General features: G+C 48.6%; 1 protein-coding gene across 1 annotated transcript in view; it reads left to right on the forward strand.

Annotated features, from left to right (window-relative positions):
- The window catches only part of ACAT1 (acetyl-CoA acetyltransferase 1), a 122,894-nt gene that overhangs the window by 42,551 nt on the left and 60,870 nt on the right, over window positions 1-19,473 (forward strand). The window contains exon 4 of the mRNA XM_085621510.1: window positions 19,311-19,406. Within this exon, the coding sequence (XP_085477636.1) occupies window positions 19,311-19,406 (96 nt within the window). The remainder of the gene's footprint in view (window positions 1-19,310; window positions 19,407-19,473) is intronic.

Below are 19,473 nucleotides of genomic sequence, written 5' to 3' on the forward strand. Positions count from 1 at the left end.
GAGGAATTCGTCAATATGGGACCCCCCGAGCAGAGCGGTGCACTGTATAGTTTTTCGTAGTATGTACTGAAGGCTTCAATAATGTCATATTGCATGTCTGCAGGGCCCCCCCCCCCAGGGAGGTTGATAGAGCTAATAACGGTGGTTGGAGGATCATTCCTTATTACTTTTGCCAAAAGGGTTCCCGTTTTGTCTGCGTCTGAATGCCGTATTTGAGTATATGACCTATAATCTATTAATCTGAGAGTTTCAAGCAGTTCTGCATGTTGAATACGTGCTTCCTGCAGTTGAACCTGCTTTGTGGGGTCGTGTGCTGCTTCCTGTTCTAATTTTGACATGGCATCCTCAGTGTCCTTCAGATTCCTATGTGTCTCCTGCGTGGCTCCCACGGTGGCACTAATTGCCGTTCCCCGTATAACCGCTTTCACTGCATCCCATTCGACTAAGACTGAGGAGGCAGTGTTCCGGTTTTCTGTAAAATAATTTTGAAGTGTTGTGGAGAGCGTGCTGTGAAACACAGTGTCTTCTAGCAATTGGGGCCATAACCTCCATGTAGGAACCGGGGTGGGTATTCTGCCCCAGCTAAAGACCGTCTCCAGGGGGTTGTGGTCAGAGAAAGTCTTCGCCAAGTGAGTAGTGTCAGTCACCTGGTCTGCTATAGAGCTGGAACACAAAATCCTGTCTAACCTGGTATGTAGGTGATGCACCGGGGAAAAGGAGTATTCCTTATGTTGTGGGTTCCTAAGCCTCCATGTATCGCTATGGGACCAGCCTTCCACCCAGTTGCGTAGTGCTTCTACCTGTTTACTGGCTCCTGTGTCTTCTCAAGGGTGGGTGCGATCTGTCCATATTTACGTCCATGACCGCATTACAATCACCCCCTATTATCCATGGATAAATTTCCCATCCCTCCAAAATCGAGTTCAAGCCTGTAAAGTATTTATGTTGATCGTGATTTGGAGCGTAAATGTTCCCAAGGATGACCAGCACTCCATCTAACGTGCCACATAGGAAGATGTATCTTCCCTGTGTATCCACCCTCTTTTCCTGTATGATGAATGGCACCCCTACCATTATCCAGATAGTCATCCGTCAGGTGCGATTCTTGGCGAAAAACCACATTTGCTCCCCGACGTAACAGTTGTGCGTGTACTCTGTCTTTTGTGTATGGAGCCCAGCCCACGGACATTCCATGTAAGAAATTTATACTTGTCAAGTACCTGCATCCTGAGTTAACCGTACCTCCTTTCTTCTTGGTGGTGGACCATGCAGCCTCATGGGACATAACAATTGCATTGCGCCAGAGCCCTGTAACCCCAAAACTAAACACAATACCAGGTCTCGCCTATAAACTAAACCAGGCCAGACCAAACAAAACATCTATAGAATTAATACATAATAAACTGTAGCCTTCGCAAAGTGGGGACTGGCAGCCACAGCCATCATGTAAAGAAACATGCAATCAAGAGCTCCTCCGAGCCCGAGCAAATACTGCCTAGCATTACATTTATCAGGAAACTTATATAAAACCAGAGCAAAAAAGGATATATTAGTCCTGGGGCATGTACGCCTGCAGCGCCTTCATCCACTGCATTTTTCTAGCATTGCCGATTTCTCAAGAGGGTTACAGCCCCAGTAGATCATCTGCCGTTTGAGGTGTCACAGTAGGAAAGAGTGTTAAACTGTTCTCAGAGTCTGATCTAACCGTACTGCGTTCTAATAATCCTGAGTTCCTGCGAGAGGAATTGTCTCAAAGTGTTCGCAGTCACCAGCACCAACTCCTTGCTTGCTTGGGCCTGTTTCTGTGTCGGACCAGGAAATAACGACGTACCCGCGGGTCTGGCAGATCGTTGATATCCCATTTTCCCGGGACCATGTGGCGGGTTCGGAAGGGATTTACCTGAAAGCTGCTGCTCTATGGCTCTCCGGGATTCTCGCACCTCTTTGATTATCCAGTCCAGTTTGTCCGGGGCTCCTGGGTCGCCTGTAGGTGGGATGGTATTAACTGATTGCATACTCACAGTTGAGTCTCTCTCATCCATATCCTGGGAATTAGTGGCGGCTGCCTCCTGTATTTTCCCCTTTAGGCGGCCCATGACTCTGTACGAGTGCTGCTCACCACACACCTCCTCTGTAATGCGTAGCAATGCTTATTATCCGAGCGGCTGCGCAGCAGCGAAGATAGCGGCCCGGTTCCAATGCACAGCGTGCGCTCTCCCTTCCCCTGTCGCTGCGAGGGCCCTAGAGTAGATGGCAGGTGGAACCAATCCTAGTGCCGGGCCCTTTGTATAGATATAGTCTCAGTGGGACCCACCCTCAAAAAGCCAGTGCAACGCGCTGTAGTAGCTGGGGGTGCAGTAGGAGTTCGTGATTATCTGGTCTCCCCTGGAATCACCAGGGGCTATGTTTCAGGTCCAACTTGGGCCAGTGATCAGCATACACCCAGGGTGGGATTGTTAAATGGTAGCGGCAGTTTCAGTCGATAACCTTTCAAGTATTTGCCCGGCGGTAATCGCCTCTTATACCACTCGATAATTTACCAATGAAAGAGGCAGGCGCCGGAGACTGGAAGGCAGGAAACAAAGTTTTATTCCGTCGGAGCAGAACACATCAGATCAGACAGCAAGGTATCGTCACGAGGTGCTCTAACTGCATCTCTGAGACCTCGTCTCTTATACACTGGTTTATTGCTTTATTACACATAGTACATTCTTGAGATTCCCTTGATGCATGGGGGAATATCCCCTGAAGCCCCGGTTCAGATCCGATCCCACACATAGATACAGTAGAAGTTCCCACCCCACCCACAGTAGGAGATGGCTATTGCGCAGCAGGGTATTCCGTCAATTCCCGGGGGTGTGTGTGACCGGTCGGGTCTCAGGGGGTAGGGGCTTTGATCTACTGTAATCCCTTTGATGTGGGGTGTTTCCCTTACAGTAGGGGCAATAAACTGCATCCGCAGGGCTAGGTGATGGCCTGGGACCAGTTCGGACAATGGGGCGCAGAGGAAGGGGGTTATCAAAGGAGAGGCATGACCATGTATGGGTTGTCGGTCGGAAGTGGTTCCGTAGCAGGGTCGCGCAGAAGGAGAGGGTTTATGGCCTGTATGAGAGAGCGGGGGTGGCCGGCGCGCGGGGGATGCTTGCAGCGTCAGGGGAACGCGCTGGCGAGTGACAATGAGAGAGTGGGGTGCCTAAGATGGCGGCCGTGCATTCGCTGTGCGTGGCGCTGGGGAGAGGCAAGATGGCGCAGATAATGTTCAGTTTGTAAGCTAAATTTCCACAGTCCTCCCTTTTAACATATCTCGCCAGCTTGTCTAGTTCGGATTTATCCCCATAATACTACGGACCTCCACCTCATAAAGGGCTTTCATCCGTTCTGTTTCAAAGTTCAAAGTCTTAGGGCAGATGCAGTTCATAAAAAGCGAACATAAAGGTGGCAGACACTGAATCCCCAAGCAACATCCACATAGTATCACAATCGGTATTAGGATAAATGAAAACAGCCTCCATCCCCAACTTTTAATAGCGTCCCAAAACCAACTCCCCAGCGACCATTCTTCTTGCTCTTGATGGACCTCTGTGGACAGTCTGTGGAGGTGTTCAATTGCTTTGTAGACTGAGGGTGAGTTGTCTGGTACGTAGGTACAACAGCTGGACCCAATGATGCGGCATGCTCCTCCACGATCAGCCAGAACCACATCTAGAACGAGGCGGTTCTGAAGGGCCACTAAGCGGACGGCCTGGAGCTCGGCGGTGTTGTTGGCGAGGGCGCCAGCCGTAATGTTCATTGCCGTTTCGACTGCCTGGGTTAAGTGGCGGATGGCACGGCTGTTTGCCATTGGGCCCCAGAGTGGAACAAGGCCTTTGACTGCGTCCATGAACTGTGCTCCGGTGGAGTCGGCCTGCACAATGTCTTTGGCCCGTTTCTGTCGGTGATGGTTTGCTGGAGCCACATACGTCGGAGGAAGGACAAAGGCGATGTAGCAGGTGCCTCCCCAACCTTTCGGGAGCCAGGTGTAGGCCTTAGTACCACAGACGAAGTACATATTCGGGGAGGCAACAAAGGAGGGTGGGTCAACTGAATCCAATGTTCGGGTGATGAGGCAGGAGCTGTGGCCCACCAGCTGTGCCCCCAGGCCTTCGAGGCATACAGATCCAGTGATGTTGATGACGGACAGGGCCACTGTTAGGGTGGCGGCCGTCCGTTTTCGGAGGTAAGAGAAGGTGGGTCTGGCTGGATTGTTGAACACTTGCATTTCAACTCGTTCTTTGGCAGGGATGTCCATGTGAAAGGAAGCGTTCGATCTCAGAGGGCAGAAGAGGGCGGAAGTTCTACCAGTTTTGTTCATCCAGAACCCATGGTAGAAGTGTGACATGGTTCTGCCGGAAGTGGCATTGTCCTTGTAGCTCTCCTGCAGAAGGATCAGCCAGGCGAGGCAGGAACCATGGACAGAAAAAGGTGAAGGGATGAAAGGGATTGAGTGCCCAGTGGCATGTGGTAGCAATCCACAGATCCAGCAGTTAGTGGCGTTGGTGGCAAGATTGTGTTGGTGGAGCAACTGCACAAAAGAGTTATTCCAGAACTCCTTACGCCTTTCTCGGAGTTGGGGTGAAAGTGAGATCAGATGGTGCTCCTTCGCGGTGGTAGGTTGAACGGTGGTCAGCAATGTCTTATGAGCGGGTGTGTTCTCCTCCATGATCCAGAAGGTGACCATGAGGAGAAGGCAAAAGAGAAGGGTAATAAAAAGTGTTATAGTCTTAAAGCTGTGCATTCGGTCAGTCTTTGGGTTTTTGTAGGGGATCTTCGGACGTCCGGTTGCTTCCATCACCTTCATGTCGGGCGCTTCCATCACCTTCGAGAGACTCGGTAGCGGGCAGAACCACAGACTTTGCTTAGTTTCTCTCCTGGTGGCCTTTGAGGTGACTAGGCTACCGCTCTGAGATTTCCACTTAGCCTGTGGTCTGCTTAGCCGAAGTCCTCTCCTTTCGTCGCAAGTTATACCCTTCTTTGGATGGCACAGTGGGATCGGGATATTCAATCAATTCAAGTGTCTCTGTATCCGGGCAGCGGCTCAGGGATGGTCGGTCTTTGTCCAGAAATTCCTCTTGGGCGGTGACGTTGTCCGTGATTGTCAGGGTCGGTGATACCTTCTTGCAGTGGTGTGCATGCAGCCAATTGCGTTTCCCCTCCACTCGAAGAGCTGTTCGGGTGGTGATCAGGACTTGCAGGGGGCCCGTCCACCGGGGCTCCAGACTCTTGGTGCGCTGGAAGTTACGCACTAAGACGAAGTCACCAGGTTGGATGTCGTGCCCGGGGCCCCTGGAAACATCGGGAATGGCGTGCAGCACCTGCTGATGGATGATAGACAACGTTTTAGTTAGATTGTACAGATAATCAGACATGAGGACGTCCGGGACGTCGTGGATGGATGTCGGTTTTGGTGCAGTCCAAAGGTTCATGGGCCGTCCGAAGACGACCTCGTAGGGGGTTAAGTGGTGTTTGGTGGGGGTGGAACGCATTGATAGCACTGCTAGTGGGAGAGCGTCTGGCCATCTTAGCCCTGTGGTGGCGACTATTTTTGCTATCTTAAGCTTCAATGTGGCATTGTGTCGCTCAACCAGGCCTGCAGATTGGGGATGGAAGACCGCATGGAACTTCTGTTTTACACCCAACCCTTTTAAGATGAGTTGGATAACTTCGGCTACGAAGTGGGGGCCATTGTCGCTCCACAAAATTCGACAAAGGCCGTATCGGGGGAAGAATTCCTTCAGTAGTACTTTTGCGGTAGTCATAGCGGTGTTGTCATGGGTTGGGTAGGCTTCCACCCACTTGCTGAAGGCACACACAATGACAAGTACATACTTCAAACCTTGGCACCTTTCTAGCTGGACATAGTCCATTTGTAGGACTTCAAAGGGGTGATTGGGGACCCCAAACCCTCCCCGGGGTACAGCAGTTCCTTTCCCAGGGTTGTGTTGGAGGCATACTAGGCATTGTTGGACTAGACGTTTGGCTGAGTCTGGTATTTTGTCGTTGTGCCAGACTTTAGAGACGAGTTCGATCATGGGGGCAGACCCTATGTGTGCGGGGGAGTGTGCCATGGTCAGCATGGGGATCAAGTATGAATCTGGTAACAACCATTTGTTCAAGTCTTTGGTTCGCCAGCAACCGTCATCGTCCTTCAATCCCACCCGGGCCCATTCAGTTAACTCGTGTGGTGTGCTGGCTAGTTGGATATCCCTAATTGTTTCCCTAGCATCCTTCCATTTCTCAGTTTGTGACCTGGTCACGTACATACGGGTCGTGGACCTATTCTCGGCTGTGGTTCGGGCAGTAATGTCAGCCAGTGCATTTCCCTGTCCTATAATGTCTGTCACCTTCTTGTGTGCCTGGCATTTGATCACAGCTAACCGTGTGGGGAGGAGGACTGCTTCGGTCAGGGCAGAGACTAGATCTCCATGCAGGATGGGTGTGCCATGAGAAGTCAAGAATCCCCTCTCTTTCCATAAGAGCCCAAAGTGGTGAACTACCCCGAAGGCGTACTGACTGTCTGTGTAAATGTTTGCGGTTGTCCCTGCTGCCAGGATGCAGGCTCGTGTAAGAGCAATTAGTTCCGCCGCCTGTGCGGATCGCTGTGTGATGCGGGCTGTCTCAACAACTGTTCGGGCTGTGGTGACTGCATAGGCAGCTGAGGTGGTGCCATCGGGGAGCTTGATGCATGAGCCATCCACCCACAGTTCTCCGTCAGGGTCCGGGAAGGCAGTATCCCGGAGGTCAACCCTACTCTTGGTTTGTTCGTCGGTGAGGGTCACGCAATCATGTATAGGGGATGCATTGGGGTCAGCGTCAGGGAGAGGCAGTAGTGTAGCTGGATTCAGAGTGGTGCATCGTTTCAATGTGATGTGGGGTGCAAGCAGAGTCAGTTCATAACCAGTCAGTCGTGCGCTAGTCAGGTGTTGAGTCTTGGTTTGGTTCAGGAGGGTGTCAACAGCATGGGGTACCAATACCGTGAGGGGGTTCGAGAGCACGATCCCCTCACTTTGTCGGATAGAGACAGCAGCGGCAGCTACTGCTCGAAGGCAGGCGGGCAAAGCTCTGGCTACGGGGTCAAGAGTGGCAGAGAAGTAGGCACAGGGGCGTTGCTTAGGGCCTATGGACTGGGTCAGGACAGACAACGCACATCCCTCCCTTTCGTGGGTGTAGAGGGAGAAAGGTTTAGTGTAGTCTGGGGTTCCTAGGACTGGGGCCGAGCAGAGGGCGTTTCGTAATTCTTTGAAGGAGGATTGACATTCAGGTGTCCAGGGGAGGGGGAAGGGGACATCCTTAGCCAGCAGGGAAAGCAGAGGCTTTATGGTAAGACTGAAGTTTGGCAACCACTGTCGACAAAAGGAGGTGAGGCCCACTAGGGATCGTACTTGCTTCTGAGTTTTGGGAACAGGGGTTTCTAGGATGGTTTGAATTCGGTCAGGGGTAAGTTTCCTCCCGTCTTTGGATAGTAGGTGGCCTAGATACGTTACCTGGGGCTGGCAGAATTGCAATTTCTTTCTGGAGACCTTGTGACCGTTCTCCGCAAGGAAGCGGAGGAGGTGAATGGTGGCTGTGACGGCAAGAGGAGTGGTGTCGGCCGCCAAAAGAATGTCATCGACGTACTGTATCAACAACACTCCATCGGGTAGTTGGACTGCATCCAGTTGTCTCTTGAGGGCTTGGCTGTAAATACTGGGACTCTCAGTGTAGCCTTGGGGTGCCCTGCAGAATCTGTACGAACGGGCTTTTAAAGTGAAGCCGAACAGGTAGCGGCTGTCTGGGTGGATGGGGATGGAAAAGAATGCGTTCTTGAGGTCAATAACAGTAAAGATGGTGGCAGTGGATGGAATCAGGGTGAGGATGGTGGTGATGTCTGAGACTACGGGGTACTGGGGTATGACTACTTTGTTAACCTCTCGCAAGTCAACAATGAAACGGTAGGCTTTCTCATCCCCCTCGCCTTGCTTCTTTACAATGGGCAGGATAGGGCTGTTGCAAACATTACTGACTACTTCTTCTACCACTCCTGCCTCGACCAGGGACTCGATGATTTCCACCAATGCCTTCTCGCCTTCGGGTGATATCCGATACTGTGGAAGCTTTGGGAGCACTGCGTCCGGTCGGACGGTTATATGTACCGGGTCGATCACCATGCGCCCTACATCTGAGTCGGTTTTAGCCCATAGATGTGAAGGTAATGTGTCGAGTAGGGACATATCAGCATCGGTTATAGAGAGCATACGCCGTGTGTGACAGGGTCTGGACAGATCTGGGTTATCGTGTAGGATGACTCGAACTCCGTCTGGGGAGCATCTGATGGTGGCTCGAAAATGTTTTAGCAAATCAAGTCCCATAATAGCATCGGGGGTGTTGGAGGAGAGCAGAAAGGTCGTGTCAGTGGTGTTATCTTCTAAGTCAAAGGAGATTGGTGCTGATAAGGGGTTAGTGGAGGGCGTTCCGTCAAAGCCTATTGAGGTTACGTGTGAGCCAGACAAGGGTGCCCTAGGAATCAGTCGTTTAGATAACGCACTACGTGTCGCCCCAGTATCTACCAGGAATGGAGATTTTGTGCCCAAGACCTTAGCGGTGACGTAAGGACCTTGCTGGTCAACACGGAGTTCGACTGGATCCCTCCCTTGCCCCTGGCGGTCCTATGCGAAGTCATGAGTGCTCTCATAGTCGGACTGCTGACACTGGTTTTGGCGGGGGCGATCAAAGGTGTTTGGTCTGCCTGGCCTGTCGTTGATGGTGTTGTTCGTGTGCCCTCGTCCCTGTCCTCTATTTCTGGGGTCATATGCTGTGTCTCTGGGGTCCCTATTCTTGTTCATTTCCAGAAGGACCGGGCACTGGGATTTCCAGTGTCCGAACCCCCTACAGAACGCACATTGATTCCCATCTAAGTCTCTCCGTCCGTTGTAGGGTGTAGGGGTATGATCTCTAGGGGGTAGCTTTCTAGGGGCGGTTGGTTGGTAATTCTCTTTCGGGGGTTCCCTTCCCATGGTCACCCCTTGCAACTGTGCTATCATTACCCTCTCCTTTAATTCTTTTTTCTTCTTCTCTGACGCCCTATCATTCTCGTTCTTCTGGTTTTCGTAGTATTGGGCCATCTGGAGAATTGCTGCGGGTTTGGAGGCTGCCCAACTACTCTCGCTGGTCTGTAGTTTCTGGGAAACTTCTGGCGACAGACCCTTTACATAATTCTGGACAAAAAGGTGATGTCCGGTTGCGGTGGTCATGTCTTGGCCACTGTAATCGGAAAACACAGTCTCGAATCGGGAGAAGTATTCAGACACATCTTCCTGGGGTTTCTGGCGGCAAGCCGTCACTATCGACCAGTCTACCTTTCTTTCTGGGATTAGAGTCTTCAGCTTTTGTACAATCTTGTCTGGGAGCTCTAAGATGGCTTTCGGGGGTTTCTGTCCTGGTTCTCGCTGTTTATCTATGGTGTCGAGTTGTACCCAGGTATATCCGAACGGCTCAGCGTGGTCAACTCTCCGGATTTGTTTCCACACATCAGCCGGCAGGCATAGCCCAAAGAACAAGTCGATATCTGCTAACGTCATTATCGTTGAGCCTAAGGCTGTACCCAATTCAGTGTAGAAGGCAGTCGGGTTCTTTCTCAAGTCGGGTAGAGTCTTTCTAAAGGTCAAAATATCTTGCCGGTCCCACGGCTGGTAGACCCAGTTATATACAACCCTTCCCTTCGCATCTTGGTGGTTGATGTCGTCGTGTGTTCCCTGACCCCGTGGGGGGACCCAGTAGGGGGCAGCTTCTTTAATGGGCATCATGGCATCGGCCCTTCCTCCCTGGGGCTTAGTTGCTATGGGGGTTTCTGTTTTGGTGGTCTGTCCATGTTCTTTAAGGTGTCGGTAGACCTCGAGTGTACGAGTGAAGAGGTTCGTTACATCGCCCTCTCCTTCTTCCCCAATGTCTACCTTCCTATATAGGGCCGCTAAGCCTTCGGGACCTTTATCGTGGTACCTATCCTCATATGCATTCAGGGCGTGATAACCGAGCCGTACGACGAGGTGTCGTCTGCGGCTGTCGGCATACGAGTTATACACGTCTGTTATATACTCCTCACTTTCTTTTCGCTCCACCAGCGTCCCTACTATCTTGTCAATTCCTGCTCGTTCATCCTTAGTTAATCGATTCATTCGGGTGGACTCTTTCTTTCCTATCTCATGGTCGTCTAGCGTTGTAGTCGACGTTGGGTTCGGCACAAGAGGCTCAGCCGGCGCGGAGGCCGTGTGGGCCGAGGCCCCTGTACTGCTTTCGCTCGTGTTCGGGGGTTGTGGGTGTTGCACTACTGATTGGGAGGGTGCATACGGAGGGGGCATGTAAATGATCGGGGGACCTAACAGTAATTCGTCATTCGTTCGCTGCTTGGAGGACAACTCAGGGTAGAGCAAAGAAGGGGTCCTAACAGCGTACTGGCCTGAGGTTTCGGGCTCCTGTCTTAATTTAGTTTCCCTTCTCTCCTTTATGTCTTCTTCTAACTTTCTAGCGGCAAGGTGAGCTGCCTTTCGTAATTCCTTTTCTGCTTTTACTTCTTCCCTCTTTTTCCGTTGCGTTGCTTCTTTGCGCCACATGCCGATACTGTCAAGCATAGTAGGCGTCGTCTTATTGCTACGCAGAGCTATTTCTAGCGCTTCTATCTTATGGTCGTCGAAGGATCCCATCAGTGGCCACTGACTTTCGGGGTCCTTCTTGGTATATTTATGCCACAGCTTGCTATAAGCTACGGCGACTAGTCCATATTTAGTGAACATGTCCTTATTAGGGGTGCCTTCTAGTGGAGCCGGGTGGTTCACCTCTAATAAGCGGTCCGGGCAGAACCAACTACCAATCAGTGGGGAGAAGATAGGCATGACGGGTTTCAACGGGGACAAAAGTCAGCACTACCTATCTTTTCACTGCTTGCAAAGACTAGACAGAATATCTCTATTCTTCGTTATTTGTAAGCAGAGAATACCTCCAAAGAACCAATATCGAACAACTAGTGTTCGGACAATCAATCAATCAATCAATGGGGAGATAAAGATAGGCACGACGGGTTTCAACGGGGACAAAAGTCTGCGTTACCTACCCTTCACTATTTGCAAAGACTAGACAGAATATTCCTATTCTACGTTATTTGCAAACAGAGAATATCTCAAAAAGCACTATTCTTCAAAACAATCAATGTTCGGACAATCAATCAATGGGGAGATAAAGATAGGCACGACGGGTTTCAACGGGGACAAAAGTCTGCGTTACCTACCCTTCACTATTTGCAAAGACTAGACAGAATATTCCTATTCTACGTTATTTGCAAACAGAGAATATCTCAAAAAGCACTATTCTTCAAAACAATCAATGTTCGGACAATCAATCAATGGGGAGATAAAGATAGGCACGACGGGTTTCAACGGGGACAAAAGTCTGCGTTACCTACCCTTCACTATCTGCAAAGGGAGAGAGAGAGAGTATTTCTACTCCTCCCCGTTTGTAGACAGCGAATATCTCAAAAAGAACAATCAATGAGCAATACTAGTATTTCCAAAGCTTCAAACAATCAATCAATTATTTCTCAATTTGTCGTGTATCACGACCTTACCCGGACCGCGTGGACAGTTTCTCGTCTTCCGCCTCCAGCGCCCGATCGTCCTCTACTCTCCGTATTTGCCGCGGCACTCCTGATGGTTCCCAGTCAGGACCGTAGATCACTCGAGAGAGGTCTGCTCGGAATCAGTGAAGTTCGGATGATCGGCTGCCAGACGAGGGTCTATTGGGCAGGAGCTCTCCCGATCGTTGCAGTCGTTCACTCTGTCGTCGGGACCTCTCCCACTGGATCCACGTGTCGCTGATGGGCCCCACGTTTGGGACGCCAATTATTAAATGGTAGCGGCAGTTTCAGTCGATAACCTTTCAAGTATTTGCCCGGCGGTAATCGCCTCTTATACCACTCGATAATTTACCAATGAAAGAGGCAGGCGCCGGAGACTGGAAGGCAGGAAACAAAGTTTTATTCCGTCGGAGCAGAACACATCAGATCAGACAGCAAGGTATCGTCACGAGGTGCTCTAACTGCATCTCTGAGACCTCGTCTCTTATACACTGGTTTATTGCTTTATTACACATAGTACATTCTTGAGATTCCCTTGATGCATGGGGGAATATCCCCTGAAGCCCCGGTTCAGATCCGATCCCACACATAGATACAGTAGAAGTTCCCACCCCACCCACAGTAGGAGATGGCTATTGCGCAGCAGGGTATTCCGTCAATTCCCGGGGGTGTGTGTGACCGGTCGGGTCTCAGGGGGTAGGGGCTTTGATCTACTGTAATCCCTTTGATGTGGGGTGTTTCCCTTACAGTAGGGGCAATAAACTGCATCCGCAGGGCTAGGTGATGGCCTGGGACCAGTTCGGACAATGGGGCGCAGAGGAAGGGGGTTATCAAAGGAGAGGCATGACCATGTATGGGTTGTCGGTCGGAAGTGGTTCCGTAGCAGGGTCGCGCAGAAGGAGAGGGTTTATGGCCTGTATGAGAGAGCGGGGGTGGCCGGCGCGCGGGGGATGCTTGCAGCGTCAGGGGAACGCGCTGGCGAGTGACAATGAGAGAGTGGGGTGCCTAAGATGGCGGCCGTGCATTCGCTGTGCGTGGCGCTGGGGAGAGGCAAGATGGCGCAGATAATGTTCAGTTTGTAAGCTAAATTTCCACAGGATCACCTCCAGTGCCGGTATATTGGCGGCTCTCTGGCCACTTCTCAATGCAGGGGGGGAGGGGGAGAGAAGAAGTCACGGTGTAGTATCCCCGCAGCGGTGCAACCAGGTCTAAATTCTGTGTTTTTATTCAGGATAATTATGCTCGGGCTCCGGAGCCTTTTTAATCCGTGTCCTCCATGATCGGCGGCTAGCCACGCCCCCTCCTGCCGTGCCTCCCGTTTGATGCTTTTTAATTCCTTTGAAAGAGTGACGGCTGTACAAAAAAAAAAACACAACCCATCGTTTCAACTCCAAACTTTGGATTTTTTAAAATCTATTAACGTTTACTTGCCCAGACTTAAAACTCTATCAGCTGAATCTGTTGGAGCCTATTTGTCTTTTTTTTTTTTTTTTTTGTCCTCATCTCACCTATAAACTGTTTGCAGGGCATAACTGGTCGGTTTAATGATGGGGCGCCCTCCGACCACCTGCACTTGTTTAGGTTATCCAACCAATCCCCTTATATCGTCCGGGATTTAGGTGTTAATCATAGGACCATGGTTTTTATCGACCCTTAACATCGGCAACAGGGGATCAGCAGAGTCTCAATTCCTGACCCATACGTATAAAGGGTGCCCACAATGTAGGGGGGCCAGAGCTGGTGCTCAAAGATTCTAATCGGGCCATAGCAAGTGCGGATTTTAACCAGTCCTCGATTTTCGGAGGGAGGGGGTCCTTCCATCTTAGACAGATCTCCCTTCGGGCCAACAAAATCAGACATAGTAACAGCCCTCTATCGGATTGAGCCATACTGGCAGTGGACACCTGATCATTAGCAAAGAAAATCAGAGAGCCGTTCAACAGAATGTCAGTTCCAAAGGACATACATAGATATCTGCACACCCCTTCCCAGTATGATCCTAATTTGGGACAATCAAAAAAGATATGTATGTCATTGGCTTTAGGGAGCAAGCACCTGGGACACCTTGGTTCAGGGTTGGGGGCGAATTTCGAGATCTTCTCCGGAGTATAGTAGATTCGGTTGGTGACAAAAAAATGATTTTTCTTCAGACTAGCTGATTTGGTGTATTTATAAAGCAGGGTCACGGAGGGTTCCAAGAGGTTCCCGATATCTGCTTCAAATGGAGAATTGTTCCAAGCTGACACCTGTTGGGGGATACCGACATCATCCGCGTTGATCAGTAGCCTATACCATATGGAGATCTCCTTTTTCCGATGCTGAATGTTTTTTAATGCAGCTTCAACCTCTCCATTTCCCCTTAAATTCTCCTTTTCTGTTTCAAACCAGGATTTTAGTTGGATAAACTTAAATCTTGAAAACCCCATACCAATTCTTGCTTTCAATACCTCCCAAGGATGAATGCCATTTTCATCCCCCAACTCAGACCAGATCTCAACCCCAGCTCTTTTAATTGGAAGGGCCAAACTATCCTGGAGGCAAGGGGGGGTCCCCGGGGAGTCCCAAATCGGTGCCTGATCGGAGTAGTAGCCTATCCCGCATCTAGAGCGAATGAAATACCAGACCTCCAAAGCATTTTTGATCACCTTCAGCCTTACTCGTTTAAAAAATTTTGGTGAACCAAACTTGTAGAGAAACCCAACTCTATTTCCACAGCATTCTGAGTTAACCAACTCTCCCAACAGCCTTCCCCAAGAACATGCAGTCTGTTCTACTAGGAGCATCCTAATGGCCTTAAACTGAAAGGCGACCAGGTAGCACTGTATATCTGGGAGAGCCAATCCCCCTTTGGCTAGGCGACGTCTTAGTTTTTTCCAGGAGAGCCTAACCCCTTTCTCACCCCAGATAAAGCTCCCGATTTTACTTTGCGCCTTCGAGATAAAGTGTTTAGGAAAACCTAGAGGTATTGCATTAAACAGGTAGGTTAATTTCGGGAGGATTGTCATTTTGACTAGATTCACCTTCCCAAAGATGGTCAAAGGGAGGTTCCTCCACCTTGCAAATAACTGATCAATTTCCCTTATTGTTTTTTCTATATTGATAGAAGGGATTTTTTCAAGATCTTTTACGATGACAATACCAAGATATTTAAATTTTTTGCTGGTGGCCCCACTCCACTGATCTATGTTCCAGCACATTACCTCCGTCTTCGCGGAGTTAGCTAAATATCCGGAGATTGCCCCAAACTCTTCCAGTAGAGCCCCAACCTTTGGCAGTAATATCTCGGGGTTATCTGTGTAGATAATTATATCGTCCGCATATAATGCGATTTTAGAACGATATTGCTGAGTCTTGAACGGGGTTATAGTCTCATCTAATCTTATAGCCTGAGCGAGAGGCTCAATGTAAAGATCGAACAATAAAGGGGAGATAGGACAGCCCTGCCTAGTCCCTCTTTGAATATTAAAACTAGGGGTAAGTTCGCCGTTGATGAGAATTCTAGCTGAGGCATCCTGGTAGCACCTTTTCAAAGTGTGTATAAAAATTTGACCAAATCCCATCTCCTCCAGCACCTCCCAAAGATAGGCCCAACATACCCTGTCGAAGGCCTTGGCGGCATCTAACGCGACCACCGCCAAGGGTTCGAGTCTAGAGATCGTCAGATCAATGTTCCCAATAAGTAGCTGGGTTTGTTCCTGAATGTGTCTCCCAGTAATGAACCCTTTCTGATCTGCATTGACCAATCCCGGGGCTAATTTTCCCAATCTCCCTGCCAAAATGCCCATGAAGATTTTATAATCTGCATTTAGCAGGGAGATTGGGCGATAAGAATCCGCTCTAGCTGGATCCTTCCCTGGCTTAAGGATCAAAACAATGATAGCCTCCCTCCATGAATTAGGGACAAGGCCTGTTGGGCTGTAAATTGAATGGAACAAGGAACCCAGAACCGGAATGACTTCCTCGGAGAGGGATTTATACACTTCATTTGGGAGGGCATCAATACCGGAGGCTTTACCATTTTTGGAGATCTTTATTTGGGTTCTTATTTCCTGCAACGTGATTGGGGAATCAAGGAGGTCTTTATTAGCCTGTGTTAGCGTGGGGAGGGATTTTGAGCTTAGCCACCCGCGGATTTGTTGTTTGGAGGGGGATAAATTCTCCCCATAAAGATCTGCAAATAGAGAAAGTATGGTGTTTTGGATGTCACCGGCATCTGTGGATCTATCCCCTCGGTTATTTATCACCAGCTCGGCTATATCATTCTTCGAGCGTTCGGATCTCGCTTTCCACGCCAAAAGAGCCCCAGCCCTCTCTCCATACTCATAGTTCTCCATTTTACTCCTTTCCCATTGCTTCTTACACTTCTCTTCTAAAATACCCCTGTATCTTTGTCTTGCTTGTTCAAGTTCAAGATTTATCTGCAACACCCCTTGTCCGTCTGAGGATTTTAATAGCCTCAAATGCTCGACTTCTAGCAGTCTGATCTTTTCTTCGCCCGCCTTTAACGCACTCCCTTCAGAGCGATTTTTGAAACATATAAGATTATGAAATCGACCTCTCAGTGTAGCCTTAAAGGCGTCCCATACTACCTCGATGGCTGCTGAACCTATATTGGTGTCAAAGAATTCCAGAGAGGACGTTTTTATAGCCTGAATTAGGTCTGAGTCATCTAACCTCCTCCTGCTGAGAGTCCATCTCAATTGAGATTTTATTAGTAATTTTTTGATGGAACAGAAAACGGGGGTATGGTCCGAGAGGTGGCTAGGAAGGATAGATACATCAGAATCCTTTCCAAATAGAGACTTGCTGGCTAATAAATAGTCGATCCTAGAGGAATGATGAAATCTCTTGCTGTAGAAGGTATATCCAGCCCTGTCACCTTTCGTGACCCTCCACACATCGACCAAGCCGAGATCATGGATCAGATTCTTCATTGCCCGTCTGACAAGGGGGGTTGAGATGGAACGCACCTGATTCGACCGGTCCAGAGTAGGATCTAATAGGGCATTGAAATCACCTCCAACAATTATTGGGGGAGCCACCAGCATAAGCTTAGATTGTAGCTTGACAATATAAGAAGGGTCATCAATATTCGGCCCATAGAATGAGGCGCACGTCAAAACAGTCCCCCGAAAGTCCAACTCCACTATCACCCATCTCCCTGATTGATCCGTCTGGATGGATTTAACTGAGCAGGTTAGTCCCCGTTTAACTAGGACGGCCACCCCACGGCTATTCATACATTGATTCGAGACGCCAAAGGTTTTTATCCAGGGTGCCCCTGAAAATAGTTTATTCGACTCCCCTGTGGTTAGGTGGGTCTCCTGTAGGAGGCAAACCCGAGCTTCTGAAAGCTCCAGGTATTTCATAATCAGCCTTTGCCTCCTGATACATCGTAGCCCATTTACATTCCAGGAAAGAAGACCCAAACCGGCCTGATCAATAGTTACATTTGCCATCCATATTCATCGCCCTCCCGCATTGATGTCATACTGAAAGTTGATTCCCAAAAGTGAGATGAGGCCTATTTGTCATACATCAGGCAATACAACAAGAAAAGAGGTTGTGTAATCCTGTGTAGCAGGGTCAACTTGTTCAGATGACTGGTAGATTAATTAAATGTTTAGATTTATTAGTAAAGATAAAGGATAAGGTGACAGAGCTGCATTGGATATTCTGTCAGGCTGTAAACAAGTGTTTGAACATATAAACTCAAGCTGTTGGGGTTTTATTGTTTATTTTCTGTAAATATGTCAGTCAATTGGTATTTAATTCTCTATGCTGTTTGTGTTGTAGGGCATTTCCTATGGGCTTTATGAATTACATTTTACCCTTTGTACTAGGATGACTCCAATCGTGTTATTTTAATAACATATTGAGGATGGGGTGTTTTGAAAGTATAGTAAGGGGCTGGCCCTAAATGACATTTTTCTAAGGAGGAATTGAAGGTGGGTTATGTAAAGTGGGAGTTCCTATTGTTGTATAAGTTTGCTAAAGCAGCCATAACATTCTTTTACTAGCAACTCATCAGCTCTAACTTGTGTCTCATAGTTCCAAAGACTTTTTAGTCTCATGACCTCTTGAAATCATTTGACTCCTCTTCCTTTTCTGTAAAAAGACCATCTTCAGCAACAGCATCATCTGGCCTGCATTGGGATCAACTCCGAGAACCTCATTTGAAGAACATTGGGGTCTTAAACCACACCAGACGGGCTCTTGTTTGGTGGACTCTGAAGACCAGCCTACTGACACCTTGAATGAGGATGAGTCAGGACGAGTACACTTGTTGCATCAAAGCAAAAGCTTCAGTTGTTTCCGAACAACTTTACAACGCTGTTCAAGTGACATTCCAGAATCACGCGACATGTACTTCCCAGACTCTGCGACCAACGGCAGATTTCTGATTTTTAATCGAAGCTGAAGGAGGTGCATAGCTAATGAACATAAGACTAGCTTGCATGGTAGTAGGTAAACCTATCCGAGCTGAAACAAAGGCCCTGGTGATAAACAGCACAATGAGTGATAATGTACTTAGAAACATACACCTTACCACTGTGAGATAGCACACAGTCTTAAAATCTTTAAATTGAAGTTCCAAGGAAACACTGCGTGTTGGTGTAGTGGGGGATTTCATGGTCCAACTGAACTATTTTGCTTAGTGAAATTAGTATGTGTGGTCATGGGGTTGCTTGAGGCAGGTTTATGTACCGTGATGTAATTTGAAATGCATTTCCTCTGCATTTGAGCTGCATCTGTGAAGGTGACCATAGCTCCACAGCAGATGGGTGAATCAGCGTGCACCACAAACCTCGGCATGAAAAGCAGAGTTTGGCAAGTGGGCATGAGCAGAAGACATGGTTATGGCTGGACAAGTCCCAGTAGGTGCAGAGTTTCATGAAGTAACAGGTGACCTAATGGAACGAAATGAGTTCCAAGCTAAGCGACCACATGCCCCATAATTGGGTATATCTCAGTAGTTGAGTCTACTTGTAGAAAGGCGGGTATGGTTGAGGTTACTCCGGGGGAGGGTGGGCTGCTTGGTGGGTAACATAGGACGGGGGTGCTTGAGGTGAAGCACATGGGGGTAAAATGCACTGAGGGCTTCTACCACAGTTGTGATGTGTGTATCACTGATCCTCCTGTGACTTGTATGTTATATGAATGTCCCATGCAAGAATGTAGGTAGTATTGCTCAAGTATTTACTGATGAGAAGAAATCTGGATTGGCATTATATTGTGTCTGCGCCCATGTAAGTTGTCTTTGGTAATTGACATTACGTACTAATTTGTATGTCACCACTTTTATGAAATCATCCTTTACATAAAAAAAATGTAATAACATTTATTAAAAACAGGTTTAAGACTCTAAGGTTTTCTTCAATCTCCCCCTTATTATTTTTTTTTGTCAGTAGATGTGGCTCCACTTTAGTTTTAGGTTCGAATACCAAGAAAAAGTCATGGGTTTGTTAGTTTAGAGCTAGCAGAGACCACACTGCTGTTTACCAGAGCGCGATTAAATTCACAATTAGTTGAAGACCTGAGCTCAAAGCTAAATAAACGTTTAGAACCAAATAATCTGCTATCTTTCGCCATGTCTGTTTTCTAGATTGCGAAATGTACTGCTGATTGTTGTGTCTCTTTTCATAATCAGTTGTCACTTTGCCCCCTCCAGGCATTCCGAAAGAAGAAGTTAAAGAAGTGTACATGGGCAATGTCCTACAGGCAGGAGAAGGACAGGCCCCAGCCAGACAAGCCTTACTGGGCGCAGGTATGTGTCACTCCTTGTGTGCAGTGTGGCTCAATACTGTGTTTGCCTTGGTTGAAGATACATTGCT

The sequence above is a fragment of the Triturus cristatus genome, chromosome 8, assembly GCF_964204655.1.
Source record: "Triturus cristatus chromosome 8, aTriCri1.1, whole genome shotgun sequence".
NCBI lineage: Eukaryota > Metazoa > Chordata > Amphibia > Caudata > Salamandridae > Triturus > Triturus cristatus.